This window comes from Eucyclogobius newberryi, unplaced genomic scaffold, assembly GCF_026437365.1.
Source record: "Eucyclogobius newberryi isolate DKJ021-1_F unplaced genomic scaffold, fEucNew1.0.hap1 SCAF_16, whole genome shotgun sequence".
Classification (NCBI taxonomy): domain Eukaryota; kingdom Metazoa; phylum Chordata; class Actinopteri; order Gobiiformes; family Gobiidae; genus Eucyclogobius; species Eucyclogobius newberryi.
The window spans coordinates 12,920,944-12,942,288 of NW_027315790.1; the positions used below are offsets into that span (position 1 = coordinate 12,920,944).

Consider the following 21,345-nt stretch of genomic DNA (forward strand, 5'->3'; position numbering starts at 1 on the left):
TAATTGTCCTTTTTCTTTTTTATAATAGAGCTGAATGGATTTTATGATTTTTTTTCCCCGTCTGGTTTCATCTAACTCGTAGCAATCTGAACAACACAGACAGAATTAACATAACAGCCAAGTCATATTTCATTATTGAAAACTTTATTATCTGCAGTCTTTGTGCGACGCCTCTGCTCTGTTGTAGTCTACTGTCCTTTTTCATGGAATTGAATGTCCAACCCCAAAGCAACAAAGGGGAGGGAAGGAAAGGACTTTAATATCTTACTCTCAGGCTGCTTGTTTGAAGCCAGAGTGTGTAAAAAAACCTGCAGAAATCCATTTTTAGATAAGTACTTAAAACCAGGTATAGTAATACATATGCAGTCAGGTTGTTGCTATTCAAGGCATATTCTTTTGTATCTGCACTTTATTGATTCTTTCTGAGCCTATTGGCAAACTCTCTGACAAGCGTGGTTTTAGAGCTCCAGATGTGGGATTTTGAACGAAAAAGGTTATGGTTTTAATATTTTAACCTGTAGAAGTGCTACATACTCAAAATCAAGAAATGAATGGCTAAAGGAATAAGTCAAACTCATTTAATCTGAACTTTTTAGAGCTTTTAACCATGTTAAAACGCTGTTCCTTCATCACAAACATACCTGGACTTATATTAAATTTCTCACTTTTATAACTCCTGGGCAGTTTTTCAGTCCATTAATCATCTCCAGACTTGTTGTTAATTTCTGCTGTAAAATGGGTTCATTAAAACTGCATTCTTACATTAGTATATTGGGTGAAAGCTAGTTGGAGAGCTAACTAGTAATTTGCTTGTGCTTGGACCTTTTGAAAATTGCAAACTTTCTATTCAAAGCCATATTTGTATGTGAAAAGTCTGATTTGGTCCTGTGGAGGGTCCTGCATCACCACCTCCATCTTTCTCTGAGCAGTGTGTGCATACTCATTGAATATGTCATGTTTTTCTTACCTGTCTGCCTCCTTTGGTACCATCCCGTCTCTCATCCCTCATCCCCATGTGGTTCTCCGGGGTGCGTGGGCGTCTGCAGTGCATGGGCTGTGGGAGGAGTGGTCGTCATGGAGTCTGTGCTCTGTGACCTGTGGGCGGGGCCTCCGGAAACGCACCAGGAAGTGTGTGAACGCTGATGAGGCAGAGGCGGAGTGTGGCCGGCCCGAACCTCAGACCAAACCCTGCAACATAGCCGTGTGTCCTGGTCAGTACCATCCCCATTCACACTCACCTGCTGCCTGCTGGGCCTGTGCTGCCAGATCACGCATGTTTCACTGCTGCTTTGTCCTTTCAAGTCACGCTTCTTCACAAAAACTGGTTACTATGACAACTATTTGAAAATAATTGGTATGTGTCATGGTGCTACTTGCATTTACCTGTGCCTCTTTAACACTTTGTTCTTCTTGCTTGTTTATCCAAAGGGGATGAAGAAGAAATTGTTTTCAGATTTTAATTTCCTGTCATTGTGGACCTGCATGAGAGTAAATTCCAAAAATCTCTTCTGTGAGACACTTGTTCGTTTAATGTTTACAGTTAACTTGTATAAACTTGTGGTTTTACTTGTGATATGTCTAACAATGGTGGTACTTTGGGTGCATCTGGGGGTACCCGGGGTATTTTTCAGTTAAGTCCATTATATCCACATTATGTCCCCTTTTAGTTAGTACCAGTTTAAAACTACTTTAGCCATAGTTTAATGTTATATAAGACTTGGTTTAGTCCTCGTTTGGACCTGGTATTTTCTTGTGTTAGACCTATTTCATTCTGGTACTGAATGTTTGTCTGTGTGTTTATGTTGCCCCTTCGACGAGCTGGCCCCTGTCCAGTGTGTACCCCGCCTAAGGCCCAAAGTCACTGGGATAGGCTCCAGTCACTCGCGACCCCTAATGGGAACAAGCGGTAGAAGATGAATGAGAAAATATACTATTATCCCACATAGTTGTAACTTTACATCGTACTATTCACTAAGGGTGCCTCTTTAAGAGCGTGGTTAAACCTGGAGCGTTGAAGGCTTTGCTGTTTCTCTGGTCGGCTCGGTTTAAATTGCCTGGCGGCCCAGGGGGTCGGCTCTTTAGGTATTGTCTCTGAGATTACATATTAGGTACCATACCTTGTCAAGCACTAATAAGTTGCCAGTGCTGCCCCATCTAATTCTGGTGTGGAAGCGACCGCAGGACTTTCTCCCAATCTGCTTCAGACTGTCCAAGTGAGACATCTTTATCAGACAGCCAGTGGAGTGGAATAAGGCCGGGTGCAGATTGAAATAAAGTCACAATGGGGGAAATAGGGCCATTGCAAGGCTGCACATGGCACAGTAGCACTTCACTATTGACTTGAATTTATTCATTGAGCTTTGCTTAATTAGGATAGTCTCACTGAGATTTTGAATCTTTCTTTCTTGCTTTGAGGCAAAGTGCTAGCCACTGTGCCAGAGTTTCGCACAGTATTCTAGATTTTATTCTCCAGTTTAAGATTTCAATTGTTCAAAGCGGATTACCAGTATTTCCTTTTCCTTTTCCACATGGTCATTTTACGTAGCAAATCTGATGACTACTTTCATCCTAGACATACTAATGCAATCCTTGAAAACACCCCAGAATACTTCAATATAAATCTAGTCGTAATGTAATTCCTCACAATGCAAGTTTCAAAGGTAGAAACTTGCAAAGAACAATGGAACAGGACAACCTACTTTAAAGGGGCTTCCACACCGCCGCGGCCGAAGCGTCCAGTTTACATCCAAAGTCTATAGTAAATGCGCGTCGAGCACGTGGTGCGTTATCCGTGGCGCCATTTCTTTGTTTTTGCGGCGCGATTGGTGCGTTTTCTTACGCTCTCGACGCTTTGAGCGCGCGTATGAGCCGGCCGAGGCGGCCAATGCGGCTTACGCGACGCGTTCAGATATGTTGAGGTCTCTGCAGCTGAAGCGTAGCAGCCGCCAATCAGAGCTGACGCTCCAGTGTCGTATGTACGTACGTATTTCCCCTCGCATTTCCGGTATTCCCCGTGGAATTCCCCAAGAAGCGCCACTTTTTCCTTGCTCGTCAACAATGGAAGACGAACGATTGATTGTGGCTGTTCGTGGGAGAGAGGAGCTGTACGATGTCTTCACGGTGGAATACAGAGACAGAAATAAGCCCGGCGCCTCCGTGTGAGTTTTGAAAACCAAAAACGTGAAATCAACACTCTCGATATCTGCAATTTTACACAATGAAAGGCCACACCGACAACACCTCTACTGCGCATGTGCGCAGAGAGCTCGAGCGCTCCGTACGCGCGCCTGTGTACAGCGGCCGGGGCGTCGAGAGCGCGCGTCCACTGCGTAAACCTTTCAAATGTACACGTGCTCAATTTCTGCGTCGGGCGCGTTTAAGCGTCTGCGGTGTGTAAGAGTGAAAATGACTTCCGGATGGCAGCCCATTTCAAAACCTTTTCTGTGTATAAATGTTTTTTTTTTTTCCAATTCTTGGTTTTCCCCCATTTTGTGAAGAAAATATAATTTTATCTCATTAATAATACAAAACTATGCAGAATATGGAAGAATCTGATGTGTTTTCATAATTCACTTCAAACGTCTTGATTACGACTTACTTTGAAAGCTTTGGCATTTAGATCTGTCCATTTGAATCATTCAGTTTGTCTTAGTCAATTTAGCGCTAAAAAGAACATGGATCTATGGAGCAGAACATACAATTTGCAACAATGAAAAAGGTGGATTCTCTTTGCACATCCTTTTTTTCGTACCAAAGGAAAAGTGCTCATTGAGGGGCCGCCAATCTGACTCACCATTTAATTTCAGATAAGTGCTACATTTTGATGCCACTAATGCAGATAATTACAAAGCCCTTTCTCTCAAGTGCATCCGCAAAGTCTGCAGCCGTGTTTTAGCTTTGCTGTTTCTTCCTGGTTTCCTTTTTTCACCACAGCGCTTTTCTAAGGATAATATTGAAATGAAACTGTCCCTGTTGCCAGACAAAGAGGCTATGAAGTGCGAGGAACAGTGGAACGACATCATCTCAAGTGTAGCCTATGGGACGTTTGGTGCTGTGCTGTTTTTGGGAGAATTGATGGAGAGCGGGTTTTAGGGAAGGAATAAATAAATAAATATCAGCGTCTTCTTCAAGGGCCTCGAGGAAATTTGTGAATGTGTATTTTATTGCGCAGGCGAGACTTTGTGTGTGTAGAAGGGGCAGTTCAAAGGCAGTCAAGACCAGAACGCTGCTTTGATTGATCTTTTCCTCATAGTTGTGCAATGTAGGACACCCTGTTCCCTCATAACCCTAAGTGGTATTAAATAAATGTGCAATTCGAAAGACTACGAGTGGGTATAATGATTCCTATTGTACACTTATTAGTAAATCAAATAAAATATAAATTAAAACTATCTGTGTCTTTGAGGCTACACTGTGAGCAGGTTTAGCCCGGGTCTAGTCCAACATGAAGCTAGTGTACATGATTTTCACACCAGGAAAGGAGGAAGTATGTTTTTATTACCTAGTTTTACAGCTCTCACAAACCATTTGACACATTGTTAATAATTACATGCATTTATTTCTAAAGCGCGCACTCTTCATGTTTGCGGTGTCAGCTCGACATATCACAACCAATAAAACTCCTGGTAGCTTTGTTAGCTCCCAATATTTGTCTCTGCAGTTGTTTGCACTTGGATGATCATGCAAATCTCATATGATTCTCTTTAAGTCTGTCATCTGAGCTTTTTATCTGAAAAATCCTGTGGCGTGTGCCGACCTTTAGATCTGTAAACGTTCTCAATTCACAGCGAAAATCAGGTCCTCAGGATGTAAAAACTTTATTATTAGGTCAACGACATGATTTAAAGTTCAGATTAGGTTAACGTTTGGGTTTAGGTTAAGGAGTGAGTGGGTAAAAGGAAATAGCACAAGTTTGTATTTGAGCCTGACGCTGTGATGAACAGAAAACCACTGAATCAGAAAGTAGCAGATCTCCTGTGTTAAATCACCCACTTCTACAATGGACTATGACCATGGCAATAATAAGCTTCACAAATAATGATCTTGTTAGCAAACTGGAACAACTCGGTGAGTGGTGGGCATTCTTACCCCCATCGCAAGAAGGTCCGTGGTTCTGTCCACCGCCGCCTGCAAATGAAAACACGGCCATTTCCGCTGGTACTAATTCATTTCGCTTTCGTTTCAGCTACAATCTACAAAGCCCCAGTATGGGAGGCAATTGGCATGTAACTGCACTTTGAATAGTCTGACACCTCTTGTTCTCCTTCACAATGTAAACAACCACTTTAGGGGCCAACTTTGTATGTACTGTGTAATACGTCTGTGATATTTTGTAAGCGTGCCCCATATTTAATAAATGACTTTGAATGTAAACAGGGAATTGTCATCCACTTGCTATATGAGTTTAAATTACTGTTTTGAAATGGTATGTGGGTTGAAGGCACAGCCAACTGGAGCATTGCCGTGGTGACACAGAGCACACGGTGTGATTGACCACATTACCAAAGAGAGTTGACAATAGGGTCCCAATGGGGGAGCTAGACAAATACATTTGCAGCACTGTACTACACTTGTTCCATGTGAAAGCCCCTGTGTGTTCAATGTGTGACTCAATAAATCATTTGGAGCCCAAAAGGAGCATGTCTTACTGTGAGTTGCCTTTGTAGCTCATATAAAGACAAACTTCTCCATCGCTGTGTGAAGTTTGCAGTGTTTTTTTTCAATCGCTTTGACGTTGATGTCTAAATTACAGCACAAATTCCAAAGTCTTTCCATGTAGAGATCAAATACTGCTTGTACTGGCACCACCTTTTATCCATTGTCAAACTTTTAACTCTCAAATCAAAAGTTTTTGCTGAAACTAAAACACAATGACTATTTAAACACAGATAAAATAACTTGAAATCTGAACTACAGTACCTTTGACCAGATCATTCCTTATATTCGAGACTATTTCACTTGCATCATGATATTTCTGACTGGTCCCAAGAGAATTTAGCTTAAAATAAGAAAATCATAGGGAATGTAAAAATGTTCTCACCCCATTGGTAAATAATTTGGCTTGAAATAGGAAGTGATGCATTGGAACAATTCAGAAACCTCTTGAAAAAAGACATAAAGTAGTTACTTTATATCCAACCAGTAAATAAATCCATTTTACTGAAATTAAGATTGATATCCTGAATTCACTTTAAGTAATCTAGATTTATATATTGTACTTTACCACTACATTGAGAGTAAACGTGCACTTTCTGTAATCTGGCGTAAACACAAGAGCACTTCCTGAATGCCAACGATGTTACATTTTAGTGTTATGTCTTAGGCTGTAATGTAAAATGTATGTTATTGTTGCAGACTAGTTAGCACAAATATCTTCAATAGGCTCTGTTTTGCTTTTATGCATCACAGAGAAAATGAGCTGCGTTGTTTTGTTCTCGGCATTCAAATGCCACCGTGTCTTTGCTTATGCATTAGTAATGAAAGTCTAACTCGCTTCTATCTGTGTGATCTTTTAAGGCATAGAATCAAAACAGATTTATTTAAACAATATAACCGATAACTCATACTGATATGCATGCTTTCCATACACAAACAAAAGTGCATTTGGTAGTTTTGAATTTAAGACTAAAACCAAATAGGCTGGCTCATTTCCATACAATAGTCATTTTCATTAGGTTCTAACTCACCGTTTTATGTGTTTGCGTTCCGTCTTCCCCCGGCAGACTCTTAAACATATGATTGCTGTTGTTTTCCAGTGGAGGGCCAGTGGATGGAGTGGGGCCCCTGGTCGCGGTGCAGTGTAACGTGTAACGCAGGGACACAGCAGAGGCAGAGGAGGTGCAGTGCATCTGTCCACGGCTGGGCTGAGTGCAAGGGGGCCCATCAGGAGAGCCGAGACTGCACCAACCCGGCCTGCAGCGGTAAGACATGCGCACCCCTGATTGTATTTCATATTCTGACTGACATGAACTACACATAAGATCAGTTTGTGGGTTGGGATTTCTAATTTGGCTGATTGATCTTTAGAAACAAGGCCCAAGAGGACAGAAATATACAAGTGTTTAAAGTGAGACTTGGCCCCGCAATGTGCATTTATTAACTGCATATTCACTAGTGTCTTAAACTAACATTTCTTATATTTAGTGATGGAAAATAGAAAAAAGTCCTAGCATTTGTTGCTATCTGTACTTAACTTTAACCAATTTTACAGTGGATACATTTACTTTTACATTTGAGAGTAGGTATCTGTGCTGAGAAGTAAAAAGTACTTTCTATATTGTTGTACATAGTGACATTCTGTGCAGCTTTGAGCAAACAGAAATACACACATACAATCCCCCAGTAAAATTAGGAAACTGCAACTGAAATTGCAACTGTTCATCAAATCAGAACACATATTTATCAATTAGACACTTTTTCTTAATTTATTCCTTTTCGTCCACATCTTCAAGGAAACTATCGCGCTGCTGGACATGATAAATGTAAAAATAAAGTTATTTTCAGTCAAATCAAACATTCTGGGATGACTCAGGCTCAGTTTGTACACCAAAACAACTATTAAAATAAAAATAAAAAATACTTTTAAATGGATTCCACCTTTATTACAAATCTCTAAAACATTTTTTCTTGTAAATTTAGCTTTAATTTTGAAAGAGGAATTGTCCAAATCCAACAAATGCTCAAACTAGTGTCGATCAGACTATCCAGACACCAGCTTTACTGCTTAACCAAAGAAAGCCTATACGCAGAATTTAAAATCTGATATTCCTCTGTGCAGAGCTTTTTCTCACTTATAACCAGAGGCCATAACTACAGAGGGTCAGTTTACAAAGAGTCCAGCAAATTGTTTGTACTCCAAAGGGTTCAAGAGCAACTTCAGTTTGAAATGGGGCTCATTTTAGTCAGGCGTTTCTGGAAAAATATGCCCTCATGATAAAGGGGCTAACAGTTCTCAAAATCTGTGGGAAACCTTTGTGAAGTTTTATGTGCTACTTTCACTTTTACAACTAATCTGTTGTCTGTACTTTTACTCATGATTGAGTACTTCTCCCACAACTGCTTGTATGTTACACTACAATGTCATTAATTTACAGGCTTGGGACTAACAGAAAGAGCATACTATTTTTTTGGCAAATGGTTCAAACTGTTGATGACCTCTAGACTGAAAAACAGCTTTTATACACACGCTGTCAAAACCATCCGTCCTATCATGTAATTCACTCCATCAAAACTGTTGTTACCTATTTCTGCTTGACCAGGGGACTACTAAACTGTATTGCAATGTTTTTTTGCAATGTTTTTTTTACCCTACGATGGTCTCTTGTAACTGCGTTTAAGATTATTTATTGATGAAAACATGTCTTATGCTGTATAGAGACATATAGAGCAAGTCTTTCAAATCCAAACTGAAATATGACTTGAAAGAATGTGTGCCATGAGTCAAAACAGCATCTACAAGACATATTCATGAGGTTTAAAATTCAGAATAAATCTGTCTTTCTATAGTATGTTTTACAGTATGCTGAAACAATAGGGATATCATTGAATAAACCTTTTGAGTACAGCACTTTTAATCTTTCACAGGCCATTGCGGTAGATTGGAATATTAGAATCCAGAGCTGGTGGATGACGACCTTGTTCCTGTGTACATGTGTCTGTGTGATGTAGGCGGTAACTGGGGCATGTGGAGCCATTGGAGTCTGTGCAGTAAGACGTGTGACTCTGGGTGGCAGCGACGCTTCAGGACGTGTGAGAGCAGTCCAGAACCGGACACCCCCTGTGAGGGCTCGGCAGAGGAAGTGCGCTCCTGCAACGACAAGAAGTGCCCTGGTCAGTAACTACTGAAAGGCAGACAGGCAGTCAATATCATCTATGTATGACACTAAAGAAGAACAGGAAAAAGACAGCATTCTGTCATCAAACATTTAGGTCAAGAAGACTAAAAAATAGTGAAACAGGAGATGTACGGTATATGGGGAAACATTTTGAGTGAATTAGCCAAAATGGCAGTCAAAAATGGCTTTGTTTTTGCTAACTGTTGGTTCAACAGATAATGGTGCACTCACTGGAAATACAGTGGTTTATCTTGTTCTTACCTAAGACTGCGTTCTCTCTTGTTCAGTTAGTAAATAATGTTCCTTGGAGCCGAAAGTGAGCCAGATCGCTTCAGAGGCTGGACCTCTTATTAAACACTTTGGATGGTTTAAATAGACTGGTATGGTTCACTTATAACAGTAAGATACTTTTGTACTGCCATGATCTGCTCCAATGTGAACCAGTTAAAACATCTAGTCCCCAACCTGCAGCTCAGAAGCCACCAAAAGCTCTCCACCCCTTTACATTTTGCACTAAATAAATCCAGTGAGATTACATGCCTATTACCATTATAAATGTATTCTTTAATCTATGAATGAATGCATTTGTTTGGTTGTCCATTATAATACAACAATGTTGCAATCAAAAATACAATGAATTCACTTCTATATGTGTGCTAGTTCTACCCTGCAAAACCTGGAGCAAAGCCACTCATCTAATCAACAGTGTCTTTGAAAAGAAAAGTGTGACAAAACATAATTATATATATTCGGTCTACACAGTATAGAATAATCACTTGAAATAATCAGGATTAAATTCTCAGCAAAATAGTCCAGATACTAAATTCTGACATTATCGAGCAGTGCACTTATACATTTTTATGTTTTATAGGCATCTAACTGCACTTCATCTAAGGCAAGCTGTCACTGTTATATAACTGTCTTGCGACCGCTAACAGAAGTAGCTCTCTGCCATTTTCTTTGCCTTCCAGGAGAAAAAAACAGTTGGAGAAACTGCTCTAGAGACTGTAATGTCACATAGATCATTAGCAGGAAAATGTTGGATTTTTAAAATGTAAATGGCCATTTTATATTAAACTTCATGGTATCATTGAAGAACTATTAGTCTGACAAACAGCTCTTTGAATCTACGTATATTATGTACTCTGTGATAAACAAAACAGGCTAATTCACTTTGATAAATGCATTGAAACCTATGCTGTATTTCTTCTTTTTAGTATTTCTGGACTGAAATGTCCTCTGTTCAATTTGTGCCTGTGTAGAAAACACAAGCTTTAATAAACGTCACCCACTGAAGCGGAGTGTGTGTGCAGATGGCAGCTCGGCATTAAAAGCTGCTTTAGTTCTGACAAGCTTTAACTTTTGAGTGCCGCCTGACTCCTGACCCCTTTGTTTAAAGTGGCACTCCAGCTCTCTCCCTCCTTTATTTTGTGTAAATTTCCACATAAGACACACATCTCGTCTGTTGGCACTGTAGGGCGAGTGTCATGTGATGCTTTCTTCCTTTTTCTCAGTCCCTCTTCATCTGCACTGAGTCGCCTTTGCCGACACTTGTACGGCCCCCTCGGAATATCTTCTGAGCGCTCGCTGGCATTTTGGGGGTGCGGGTGGGCGGGGGAGATGAGGGCTGGGAGGGGACAGATGAATACAGCGTTGGGGTAAGATGAAGAGGGAATGAGATACTTCACTGAGGCACTGACACTGACAGAGAGCACTGAGCAAAGTACAAGGGAATAAGATTGGGAGCCGCCGTAGTAGGAGAACACTGATTTGAATCTTGTTTTTGCGCTTTTCCTTTTTTGAAGTGTACAGACTCGTGTGTGTGTGTGGGGGAGACGCTGGGAGTGGGATTTTGTTATTTTGCAGCGTTCCTTGCTACAGTGCTTTTCAATTCACCTTTTTTTTTTTTTAATGCGGTTTGGTTTTCCACTTCTCTCTCCTGCAGCTCCTCATGAGATCTGCAAGGAGGAGCACCTTCTCACCATGACGTGGAAGAGCGCCTCGGCTGGAGAGACGGTGTACAATAAGTGTCCAACCAATGCTACGGGTCAGTCATGCGGAATTTGTTTGACATATCTTACCATAAAATAAGCAGACCAAAGCACATTTTCTCTGTAAGAAATGTGCCTGGTGTAGTGAAAACTTATTCACCATTTAAAGTGTCTCATTTAACTAAAATGCAATTAAGATGAATATATTTTGAATTTTACAAACAAATATAAAAATGTTATCACAGAATAGCACATTTTTTAGGTTTTTAACTTCACTTCCTGTTTGTAATTTATGACATCACATTAGGAAATTACCCAGCAAACACTGGGAAAAACTCATCTAATCGCATCAACTGAGCAGCTTTATTTTGTTAAATTTTGTTGTTTAGAGAGTGAAAAAAGTTTTTTTCATTGTGTATATTATGCATAAACTTTAACTGGAATGAGTATCCCTAGTGCAATGTCACTTCCTGTAATTTTCTACACATTTTTAAACGTTTTCTCCATGAATACCTACTCGATTGGTTTAAAACTATGATTTAAATGTACAACAGGTATAAATACACCAAATAAAGTCAAGATTACTGAGTCTCAGTCCAGTCTATTTCATTGATGTATGGGAAACAAAATCAAACCTCGGATTAAAAATGTTTAGTGTTTCACCCCATTAATTCTGCATATTATGTCTACATATACAGTATAAACTATGAAACGTGCCCATATAAGGACCACTAGTCAAATGTTATCAAAGTTAAATACACACAATAACTTCTACCGAAATGTCCTGTATGTGGTGGGTGAACTAGCAGTTTTTCAAATCTTTCCAATTTCTGCCTCAGTTTAAATCAACAAACTTAAAATCATTGAGAAAATAAGTGTGTTTTTTTAAAAATGAAGTCACAGACAGGCAGTGTAAAAAAAATGAACCAAAAGTTCCCTCTAAATTAAGCTGAATGCCCACTATTACTTTTTTAGATAAACAAAACCCAAGCACCCAAGCAAAAGGATGCTGAAATGGTGATTTGTGCCTGAGTCGCATAAACGCAGCACATTTCAGAGTCTTTTAGAGGCCCCGGCATTATAAGCTAACAACTCATGTATTATCCAGCATTAATGCTTAATTAGTGCAGCAGATGTGTCCTGCAAGTACAAAGTCAATCCATATCTGTGCTTCAGCGCCTTGTGCAGTCTGTGCAACCAGACAGTGTCTCTTTAAATTCCAAAAGCAGAGGAGAAGAACAAACCCTGCATCTCGTTCTTTTTGATCCCCGGTGTAGAACAGCTGTCTAACTGTGCCTGTAAAATAAATGGCTTGCTTCTACATCTGTCAAATGTAGAATTCAATTTCAGCAAATGTCTGTTTTGCCAAAAGAAGTAAAACAAAAAAAAAAATGGCTATGTTTTTTAAATCCTTGGCATCTTAGCTGTTGAAATGTAATTTAAGAGGAAGTATCAGATGTGACGGTGCACAGTAGCAGACTGGAGTGCAGCCTAATCTCTTGTTAATTAAGTTATTTTTATGTAGTTCAACTTACTCACACGAGAGATGAGTATGAGATGTTTTTTCTTGGAAGGTTGCTTTGCCTGGAAGGTTCCACAGTGCAACATTTAACGTTTCTGTCTTAAAACTGTATTACATTTGTTAAAACAACCACCATGAAAAAAATGTGTATTGGCCCGGTGAAGCAAACTGTGTCTCCATGGCAATAGATTAATACCATATTGTGTCTTTATTGTGAAACGCACCTTCCACCAGTCAAGTTATACAATGCAGCTTTAAATTATCCATCGTAAATGTACAATTGAACAGCTGGTTATTGGGTGCAGGCTGCGAATCTGAAACATTATAAAGAATAGACTAAATATAGAAACATGAAATAAATAACAAGCTACAAAGGCCACGTGTTTGTGCTCAGTGTGTGTCAGTGGATTTACCATTAAGCCTGAGAAATGCCGCGTCGGAAACATCAACTTCATTAAACACATGGGAAAATATAGATTTTGTAAATGTTGAAGATGCACTTTGCCTTACTTTGAACTGAAGACTTCCCTGGAAATCAGTGCAATGGGCAATGTGCAAGCTATGTACAGTAACACACACATTTAGCAGTAAACAACGCTGAAATAATGCACTATTTTGTCATCTTTTCCATAGGATCTGCTAGTCGTCGATGTATGCTGGACAATAATGGCGTTGCTTTCTGGGGTCCTCCGAGCTTCGCTAGATGCATCTCTCTTGAATATAGATATTTACATATATCGGTAAGTACATACGCCATCAATACAAAAGAGAATTGTGTGTCCATTACCTTCATTCGTAAACTTGTTCCCATGCAGTTTGTACTTCTCAAACTTCACCAATGTTCCCTTGAATACATCCTATAGTATCTCTAATTAGCTTTCTCACAATTCATATACTTAGCAATTAATTACCGTCGCTAACAATGTCTTCATCTGCCCGTCTGGCTCTCCTGCCCATGAACTTGCACCTTTTTCATTTCCTCGCTGATGGCTGGAGAAGATGGGGATTGTGGGCAGTGGAGCTGATTGTATTGTTCCAGCTTCTGTTTCAACCTTTCATTAACACCGGAGTCAATAATTAATTTTGTGTGATTGCTGTTATCTTCCGCTGTCCCAGGCCTGCTCTCTCTTTACATTGCAGCCTCTAATGCTTTGTTTTAAACACAGCCCGGCTTACCCCTCTCTCTGGGATGTTGACCTCTAATTTTGATTTAAAAAAGTACCACTTAAGTTTTGACTGTTGATGATGTAAAGTGCAGTTTACCATGCAAGATACATTATAACATGCTAGCTAGAATATGACAGTTTAACTAGTAAAAATGCACCAAAGAACTGACACTGACGACCAGTAACTTGTAATTAAGAAAGACATGCTGATTGGACTTGTTATAAATGCTTGAGTAAAGCCCTTGGCAACGTGCCGAGCTGTCACTGAGTTGGCAGTAGGTTGTAGAGCTGACTGACAATTGATTGGTTTGTTACTCTTAGGGAACCTTTGTGTTTTTCCAAGGCAAACCTCAATTTGTACAGGCTTAAAAATAACACCTAGTCCAGTTTTCTACTCACCAAAATGTGCAATAACGATATCATTGACATATATACTGTAATGTCTTGAGTATATTGTTGCTAACTTATATGGTAACTCTGCATAGTATCATCAAAAAAGTCCACAAGTTATCATTGTCAGTCGTGTTGTGGTATAAATCCTGATCCTAGTATATACATGCAGTGGGCCTCTCTTAACGTGTGTCCTCTCGTTGCCGCAGTTACGAGAGCATCTCGCGAAGGGTCAGAGGACCCTGGCTGGGGAGGGCATGTCTCAGATCGTACGGAATCTCCTGGAGCTTTTGCAGAGGAGGAGCTACTACAGTGGCGACCTTCTCTTTTCCACGGAGATCCTACGAAATGTGACGGACACCTTCAAAAGAGCAACCTTCATCCCAGCTCCCGACGACGTGCAGGTTGGAGCGATTCTTCCGATGGCTCTAAGCTTGATTTTGTGTTGAACTGACTCAGTGTCTTTGCCTTTTTTGTAGAAATTTTTCCTCATAGTCAGTAATATGTTGGACGTGGAAAATCTAGAGAAATGGGAGGACGCACATCAGGTATTTCATTGTTTGTTGTTTTATTTGACATTTTATCATGATTAGTGAATTGTGTATACCATATTTTCCAGATTATAAGTCGCACCGGAGTATAAGTCGCACCAGCCAAAAAATACATAATAGAGAAGAAAAAAAACACACATAAGTTGCACTGGAGTATGAAATAAGGTTGTAAGTGTAAAGATAACAGATAATATCACATATTAGTTGCTCCAGAGTATAAGTATAGAATAGAAGTGTATAGAAGAATAAGTATATATAGAAGAATAAGTATATAAGTATAAATATAACTATAAATCGCACCCCGGCCAAAACTATGCAAAAAGTCCGGAAAATATGTACTTATAGAAATCATTGTAATAATGTTACAACTTATTTAAACAACAGCTCTGTACAAACATCTACTTCAACATCAATATACTGGAGGTACATGCTCAGTCTCTTCACTCCCAAAATCTCCACACACACAGTTCAATGCTATCTCTACCTTTGACCCACACTTGTGATTATGTGTGGTTTCTGATATTAAGGTGATTCGTTCATCAACTGCAGCGGCTGTCCATTATTTAAGACAGCATTTGTGAATTGGTCTGTTTCCATTTCAGCCCTTCTCCCTTGGTTTGAGGGACTGTTTACACACCATCTGTACACACTAGCATATGATATTATGAGTACAATTTACTGCTCTAGAACACAATTTATGCTCAAGGGAGCTCACTGCAGTGGCGTTAGCTTGTCGTACAGTTCGCGTTGCTCTGTAATGACAGGCTTTGTATATTCATCCACAGGTCGCTCCCGGGGCAGCGCTGCTCATGAGGATATTAGAAGATTTCATTCACCTCATTGGAGAAGCCCAGAAGCCTTTTCAAAGTTTTCTCGTGGTTACCAACAATCTCAGTGAGTACCAAATGAGGCAATATATCACTAATGTGCTATGTAACAGATACGCTATCTATCTCACAAATTACATTTATTACAAGTATGTCTTCCCTCTGCAGTCTTTACTCTGTGTTATGTCAATGTTAGTGTTCATTATGAGAAGAAACATCACCTTTTTACGTACAGCGTGTTCTCTGTGATTGTTGACATCATCAGTAAACAAAGTGAAGCCCTTTTATTTATTGTCATTCACATTTTCTATTATATTGCAATGTCTGTAATAGCTCTGTGACAACCTTAATGAAATCAAATTGTCCGAAATGTAAATTAAACAACTTTTCTATTAGGTTTACTTTGCTGTGTACATTGTATCTTTTGTTTTCTTGCAGTTATTTTGTGAAATTAAAATCACAATTAATAATCTTGACAAACTAATCACCTCAAATAAACAATCAAATCAGGCTTAGCGTTTGCTTTTAAAAAAATATACATTGTTCAAATTGAAATAGCTGCAATCTAAACCCACTTTTATGAAAGATTGAAATGTTCAACCAGTAAATGAAAGTCAAATCACTAGCTTATGGACAAATGTGTACATAAAATTTTAACTATCATTTGAACAGTGACTGCAGGGATTTCCTTAACTGCCCGCAGAGATACAGTATTCTTATTTAGTTATTATTTCATACTGCAGACAATTTCAGGCATTTGCTGTGTGTCTTGTTCTGCCAGTGATAACCATTCAGCGAGAGCCAGTGTCAGCAGTTTCCAGCGATATTAACTTCCCCATGAAGGGCCGCAGAGGGATGAAAGACTGGGCCAGAACTGCGGAGGACAAGCTCTACATCCCAAAGGAAGTGTTCACCATCCCCACTGAAGGCGAGTGCACCGCAAATAAACTCTCTCTACAAAATTGATCGGGAGTTGGCAGTGGTTTAACGCTTCTTATTTGAAATCTAAACGTTTTTTGGTTGCGGTCAGTGTGGCTTGAGAAGTAGTATTCCGCTGTGGGATCAAACATTTGCATATGGGCATGAGGTGAAGGGGGAGCCGAAGGACACTGAAGGGTAAAATTTACTATAGGATACTCTTGGGAAGGAATGGAAGACATTGTTCAATCATCTGTGAGGCATGTTCTATATTTGTGGCACTTTGAGGTTATTAGTCGTACAGTTCATGGTAGTGTCATGTGTATGGTTTCTGGAAAGGGTTCGCCAAGTGCCTCGTCTCTGTGGAGATGCCGGGATTGTTCCACAGTATTGCATTCAATTTGATATCTTGCATTTATTCAAGTACACATATTTTTATTGCCAAAATCATGAATTCTTACTGTGAGCAGGGTTGCCTGTGGTCTCATGTATAAAACTTAACACAGAATTCTTACTATAAATATATGTACACTGCTTGTCTCTATGAAGATTGATAGGTTTAATGTCGTACTGTGGAACATTCACCAAAAACGTTGCATTGTGAACCCTTAAAAACACTGCACAGCTGCTTTGCATGTTTCTAGCCCTACAACTATATTCCTGCAACACACTAGAGGATTCTTTGCCAGATTTAGGAACCTATTTGCCTCTCCTTGAGTTAGGAAGTGATTATTTGCTGTTGCGTTTCCCATGTGTGTGAGGTCAGCATGAATATATGTTTTCTTTTTTTTTTTAAATTTAACCAGGAGAGTCTCATTAAAAATGTATTTTCCAAGGGAATTCTGGCCAAGAGACCGCAACATTTACACTGCTACATATGAATACAAACAAACATTGAAAAACATTTGCAGGTCATTGATGAAGTTTCCAATGCTTTCAGCTTGGATTTAAAGGCATTTAAGGACAAGAACTCAATTTCCTGTCTTGTTCCAAGCAAAGGGATCTGAGTGGACAAAGGGCTCTTCCCCAGGTCTGTGCGGGCGAAAAGAACAGAGAGAAACAGCTGATTGTGTGATCGTAGGGAATACGAGTCAACACTTCACTGTATGATCAAAGTAGAAATGTACAAAGGCAGTAACTGTTTTTTATACAAATATGTACCAATGTCCTTTCCTCTTTGTGGCCAGAGAAGGACATCCCACTCATGAGTACAAGTCACAGTGTCATGGCTCTACAGTTAGTAATGAACCTGAGAGAAGCACGAGAAACCATGTCCACCATCTGAAGACATGGAGGTGAAGCAGTCATATAAAAGAGATCACATGCTCTAACGCAGATAAAAAAGCAGCAGTAACAAAGCGCTTATTTATTTTTTAAAAAACACTATATATACGGGAGGGAAAAAACGGTTCAAGTTTTGATTCCTTCACGAGTTGTGCTTTGTGTGGTTTAAAAAGTGAGGGAGTAATCGAAACACCAAGGTAATTGTATTCATGAACCACTTCTATGACATTCCCTGCAGGAGTGGACACAACTGGAACAGACTCCCCTTGAGGACCACCTAAAAATCAGGACAGAGACCCTCATATTTAATTTAATATTGTGTCCTGTTTTTTGATGATTTGATATTTTGACAACCATTCCACCACACGCTCTGACAACCCTGAGCAAAGTAGTCGTTTTTTAAAACAGCAAGGTCAAAAGTGTCAAAAGCTGACAGATCTATAAAAAGTGAAGCACAGTACTTTTTCTTATCAAGTGCCACAATAACATAATTTAACACCTTCATAGTAGCAGTAATTGTACTGTGCTTTTTTCGGAAGCTTGGTGGACATTTGGAGATGATGTCAGTACAGGAACTCATTCAACTGATCACAAAACAAGTCATTCCAGATTGGCCCATAGTTTGTCCGAACTGCTGGATCACCTCCTTTTAACAGAGGTAGAAGAAAAGCTGATTTCCAAACTAATGGAATTTCTTTGGTTTTGATTGAAAGATTAAAAAAGAAGTGAAAGTGGCTCTGCAATAAAATCCCCTGCCAACTTCAGAAAGTAAGGCTCTATCAAATCTGGTCCGGGGGGTTTTCTGTGATCTAATGTTTTTAGAGCCTTATACACTTCATCGAGAGTAAAAGGTGCAAAATTAAAAAGCTCTTCTGAAAAAATTGGGGATTCGATTCTCATCGAAGAAGTTCCTGTGGAATCACATAAAGAGCCAGATATTAAATAATGTCCATTAAAGCAATTCAAAACCTCAGTTCTTTAGTATAATGGGACGGATTATTTAAAAACAAATGTTGGAAGAAGCTGAGACTTTACTTTCCCGAATTTCTGTCGATCATTTAGGTTCTCTCTTTTTTTTTGCCTCGTCCCATGCTCTGTTACGCTTATGTATGGCATGTGTCAGTTCTGGTGAAAACCTAAGATTTTAGGTGTCTAGAAACACTTCACTCATTCACTAATTCCTTATAGCGCCATGTTTGTTCACAATTTGCATGAAGCGTTCAGTAAAAATGCATCTTGACATTGACAAATCATGATGAAATGTTTGTTCATTGTATTTTTTTAAGTTCAAGATTCCTCTTGCAACCAATATGTGGTTTACATTTTGGAATTGTAGTATTTCTACAAGCAGCAACAACACAATGACCACTTAAGTAATTACAGAAGATACCCACAGAAGAGTATTCATGAGGAAAGTTTGTTAAAGTCAAATCAAGTTTTCAGATTAGACCTGATGGGTAGGTTGATTAACTAAGATTAATAGAGTCACAAAACCTTTTAAATTCATCAGAACTTTAGCCGGCCCCAGTTCAAAGCTCCAGCCTTAAGTAGTTCTGAGTAATTCAATTTACCGGTAGCCAAAATATGCTTTAATGAGTATAATGCTTCTTTTGAGTATGTCCATCTGTGGTAAACTACGTACATTAGTATGAACATATTTGAGACTAGATACTGATTTAAAATCAGAAGGAGTCTGAGAGCATTGCAGCTCAGGGCCAGGGTTTGGTTGCACATTTCCAGACAAAAACAGACATCAACAATCTCTATCTCTGTTTCACATTTGATTTTGATTCAATTATTTGATAAGCAGAAGCCAGGCAGAGTCTACAATTGAGTGAACAAGTGAGATAGTTATATAATGCAAAAATACAATAAAGTTTAGGGCAGGGCTGGCAACAAGTTTGCCACAATCCAATTGATTCGGCCGTTGCTTTGGATTCCGAAAAGCTCTAGAGCAAGTTTCTTTTGTGTAATTGTCTGAAGCTCTCCCTCCCATGTGCCCAGGAACATAATGCCATCATCTACAAACGATTTGCAGTTAAGAAAGGTGAACAATGAAAAAAAGGTTAGCAGGTAGTCGGGACGACTAGTTAAGGATGTAGCAGGCTCAGGCTAAAGCTGGTTATCTCCAGGAGGATGTAGCAGACTCAGGCTAAGGCTGGTTATCTCCAGGAGGATGTAGCAGGCTCAGGCTAAGGCTGGTTATCTCCAGGAGGATGTAGCAGACTCAGGCTAAGGCTGGTTATCTCCAGGAGGATGTAGCAGGCTCAGGCTAAGGCTGGTTATCTCCAGGAGGATGTAGCAGACTCAGGCTAAGGCTGGTTATCTCCAGGAGGATGTAGCAAGCTCAGGCTAAGGCCTTTTTGTTAGCTCCAGGAGGATGTAGCAGACTCATGCTAAGGCTGGTTATCTCCAGGAGGATGTAGCAGACTCAGGCTAAGGCTGGTTATCTCCAGGAGGATGTAGCAGGCTCAGGCTAAGGCTGGTTATCTCCAGGAGGATGTAGCAAGCTCAGGCTAAGGCCTTTTTGTTAGCTCCAGGAGGATGTAGCAGACTCATGCTAAGGCTGGTTAGCTCCAGGAGGATGTAGCAGGCTCAGGCTCAGACTAGTTAGCTCTAGGAGGATGTAGCAAGCTCAGGCTAAGGCCTTTTTGTTAGCTCCAGGAGGATGTAGCAGACTCATGCTAAGGCTGGTTATCTCCAGGAGGATGTAGCAGACTCAGGCTAAGGCTGGTTATCTCCAGGAGGATGTAGCAGACTCATGCTAAGGCTGGTTAGCTCCAGGAGGATGTAGCAGGCTCAGGCTCAGACTAGTTAGCTCTAGGAGGATGTAGCAAGCTCAGGCTAAGGCCTTTTTGTTAGCTCCAGGAGGATGTAGCAGGCTCAGGCTAAGGCTGGTTAGCTCCAGGAGGACGTAAATATCCAGCATGCTTGGTATGTATGATCTCAACCCCATTTTACAGAGAGTTAAACATCAACAACAGCCAATCACAGTGCCAAGTATCAAGAGCAGACAGAATACCTGGCAGTCTGTACTTGTCATGTTTAACTATATGGTACAATAACAACAATGAAAATACTGCTAATTCTGTTTGAAAAGTTAAATTGTCATTACACGACTGTCACAATATGACAGCAGCTTTGGCAATAGTTTTTACTTTAACGGTACATGCGTCTGCTATTAAGTTTTAAAGTCATTCTAACAGTGCAGTGCTGTGTTTTGTGGAGCCTTTGTTTATCTAAACCTTGAGTGATGCCTCCTGTGTAGTTGTCTATTCATAATGGGGGTATAGTGGTTTCAATAGGTTAAATGAAGCATTTAGCATTGCTGCTGATTATAGTAATTAGATCTTGACAATAATAGGTCCCTAATGCTTCTCCTCCAATTTGTTTACTCATTTTCCATTGTCTTGTCAACTGTGGATTGAGCATCAAAGGATTTTTATTTAGCCTGAGCAAATTTAAAATGTAAAATGACAAAAAAATAATAATAATAATAATAGTACCAGCTCTGACGATGATCAAAAAGGAAACAGAAAAATGAATGTTTTTTTTCAAAAGGTGTAGCGAGAGAGTTGTTTATATATTACAATAGAATCACTGCGGCAGATGTGAGCCACTAGTCGCAGAAGCAAAGGTCGCATCTCCCAGAAAATTACAGTGGCCAGTTTCCTGTCTGATAAATCTGCTGCGGGCCAAATGAAAGTTCAGAGCTGCTGCAAGTCAGGGGATCAGAGCCGCAGCGACCTTTGACCTCTGGTGATGACGGGTGATTTTGATTGTATCCTCCACCTCACATCAGTTCACCTACCATCGCTCTCTTTAATCAATGTTAAAAGTGCTTGTTTACCCTGCGCTGTAT

General features: G+C 39.8%; 1 protein-coding gene across 1 annotated transcript in view; it reads left to right on the forward strand.

Annotated features, from left to right (window-relative positions):
• Nucleotides 1-21,345, forward strand: part of adgrb2 (adhesion G protein-coupled receptor B2) — a 269,466-nt gene that overhangs the window by 150,435 nt on the left and 97,686 nt on the right. The window contains exons 5-13 of the mRNA XM_072447617.1: nucleotides 1,047-1,211; nucleotides 6,756-6,920; nucleotides 8,668-8,829; nucleotides 10,780-10,881; nucleotides 12,981-13,087; nucleotides 14,113-14,307; nucleotides 14,383-14,451; nucleotides 15,240-15,348; nucleotides 16,063-16,209. Of these exons, the coding sequence (XP_072303718.1) occupies nucleotides 1,047-1,211; nucleotides 6,756-6,920; nucleotides 8,668-8,829; nucleotides 10,780-10,881; nucleotides 12,981-13,087; nucleotides 14,113-14,307; nucleotides 14,383-14,451; nucleotides 15,240-15,348; nucleotides 16,063-16,209 (1,221 nt within the window). The remainder of the gene's footprint in view (nucleotides 1-1,046; nucleotides 1,212-6,755; nucleotides 6,921-8,667; nucleotides 8,830-10,779; nucleotides 10,882-12,980; nucleotides 13,088-14,112; nucleotides 14,308-14,382; nucleotides 14,452-15,239; nucleotides 15,349-16,062; nucleotides 16,210-21,345) is intronic.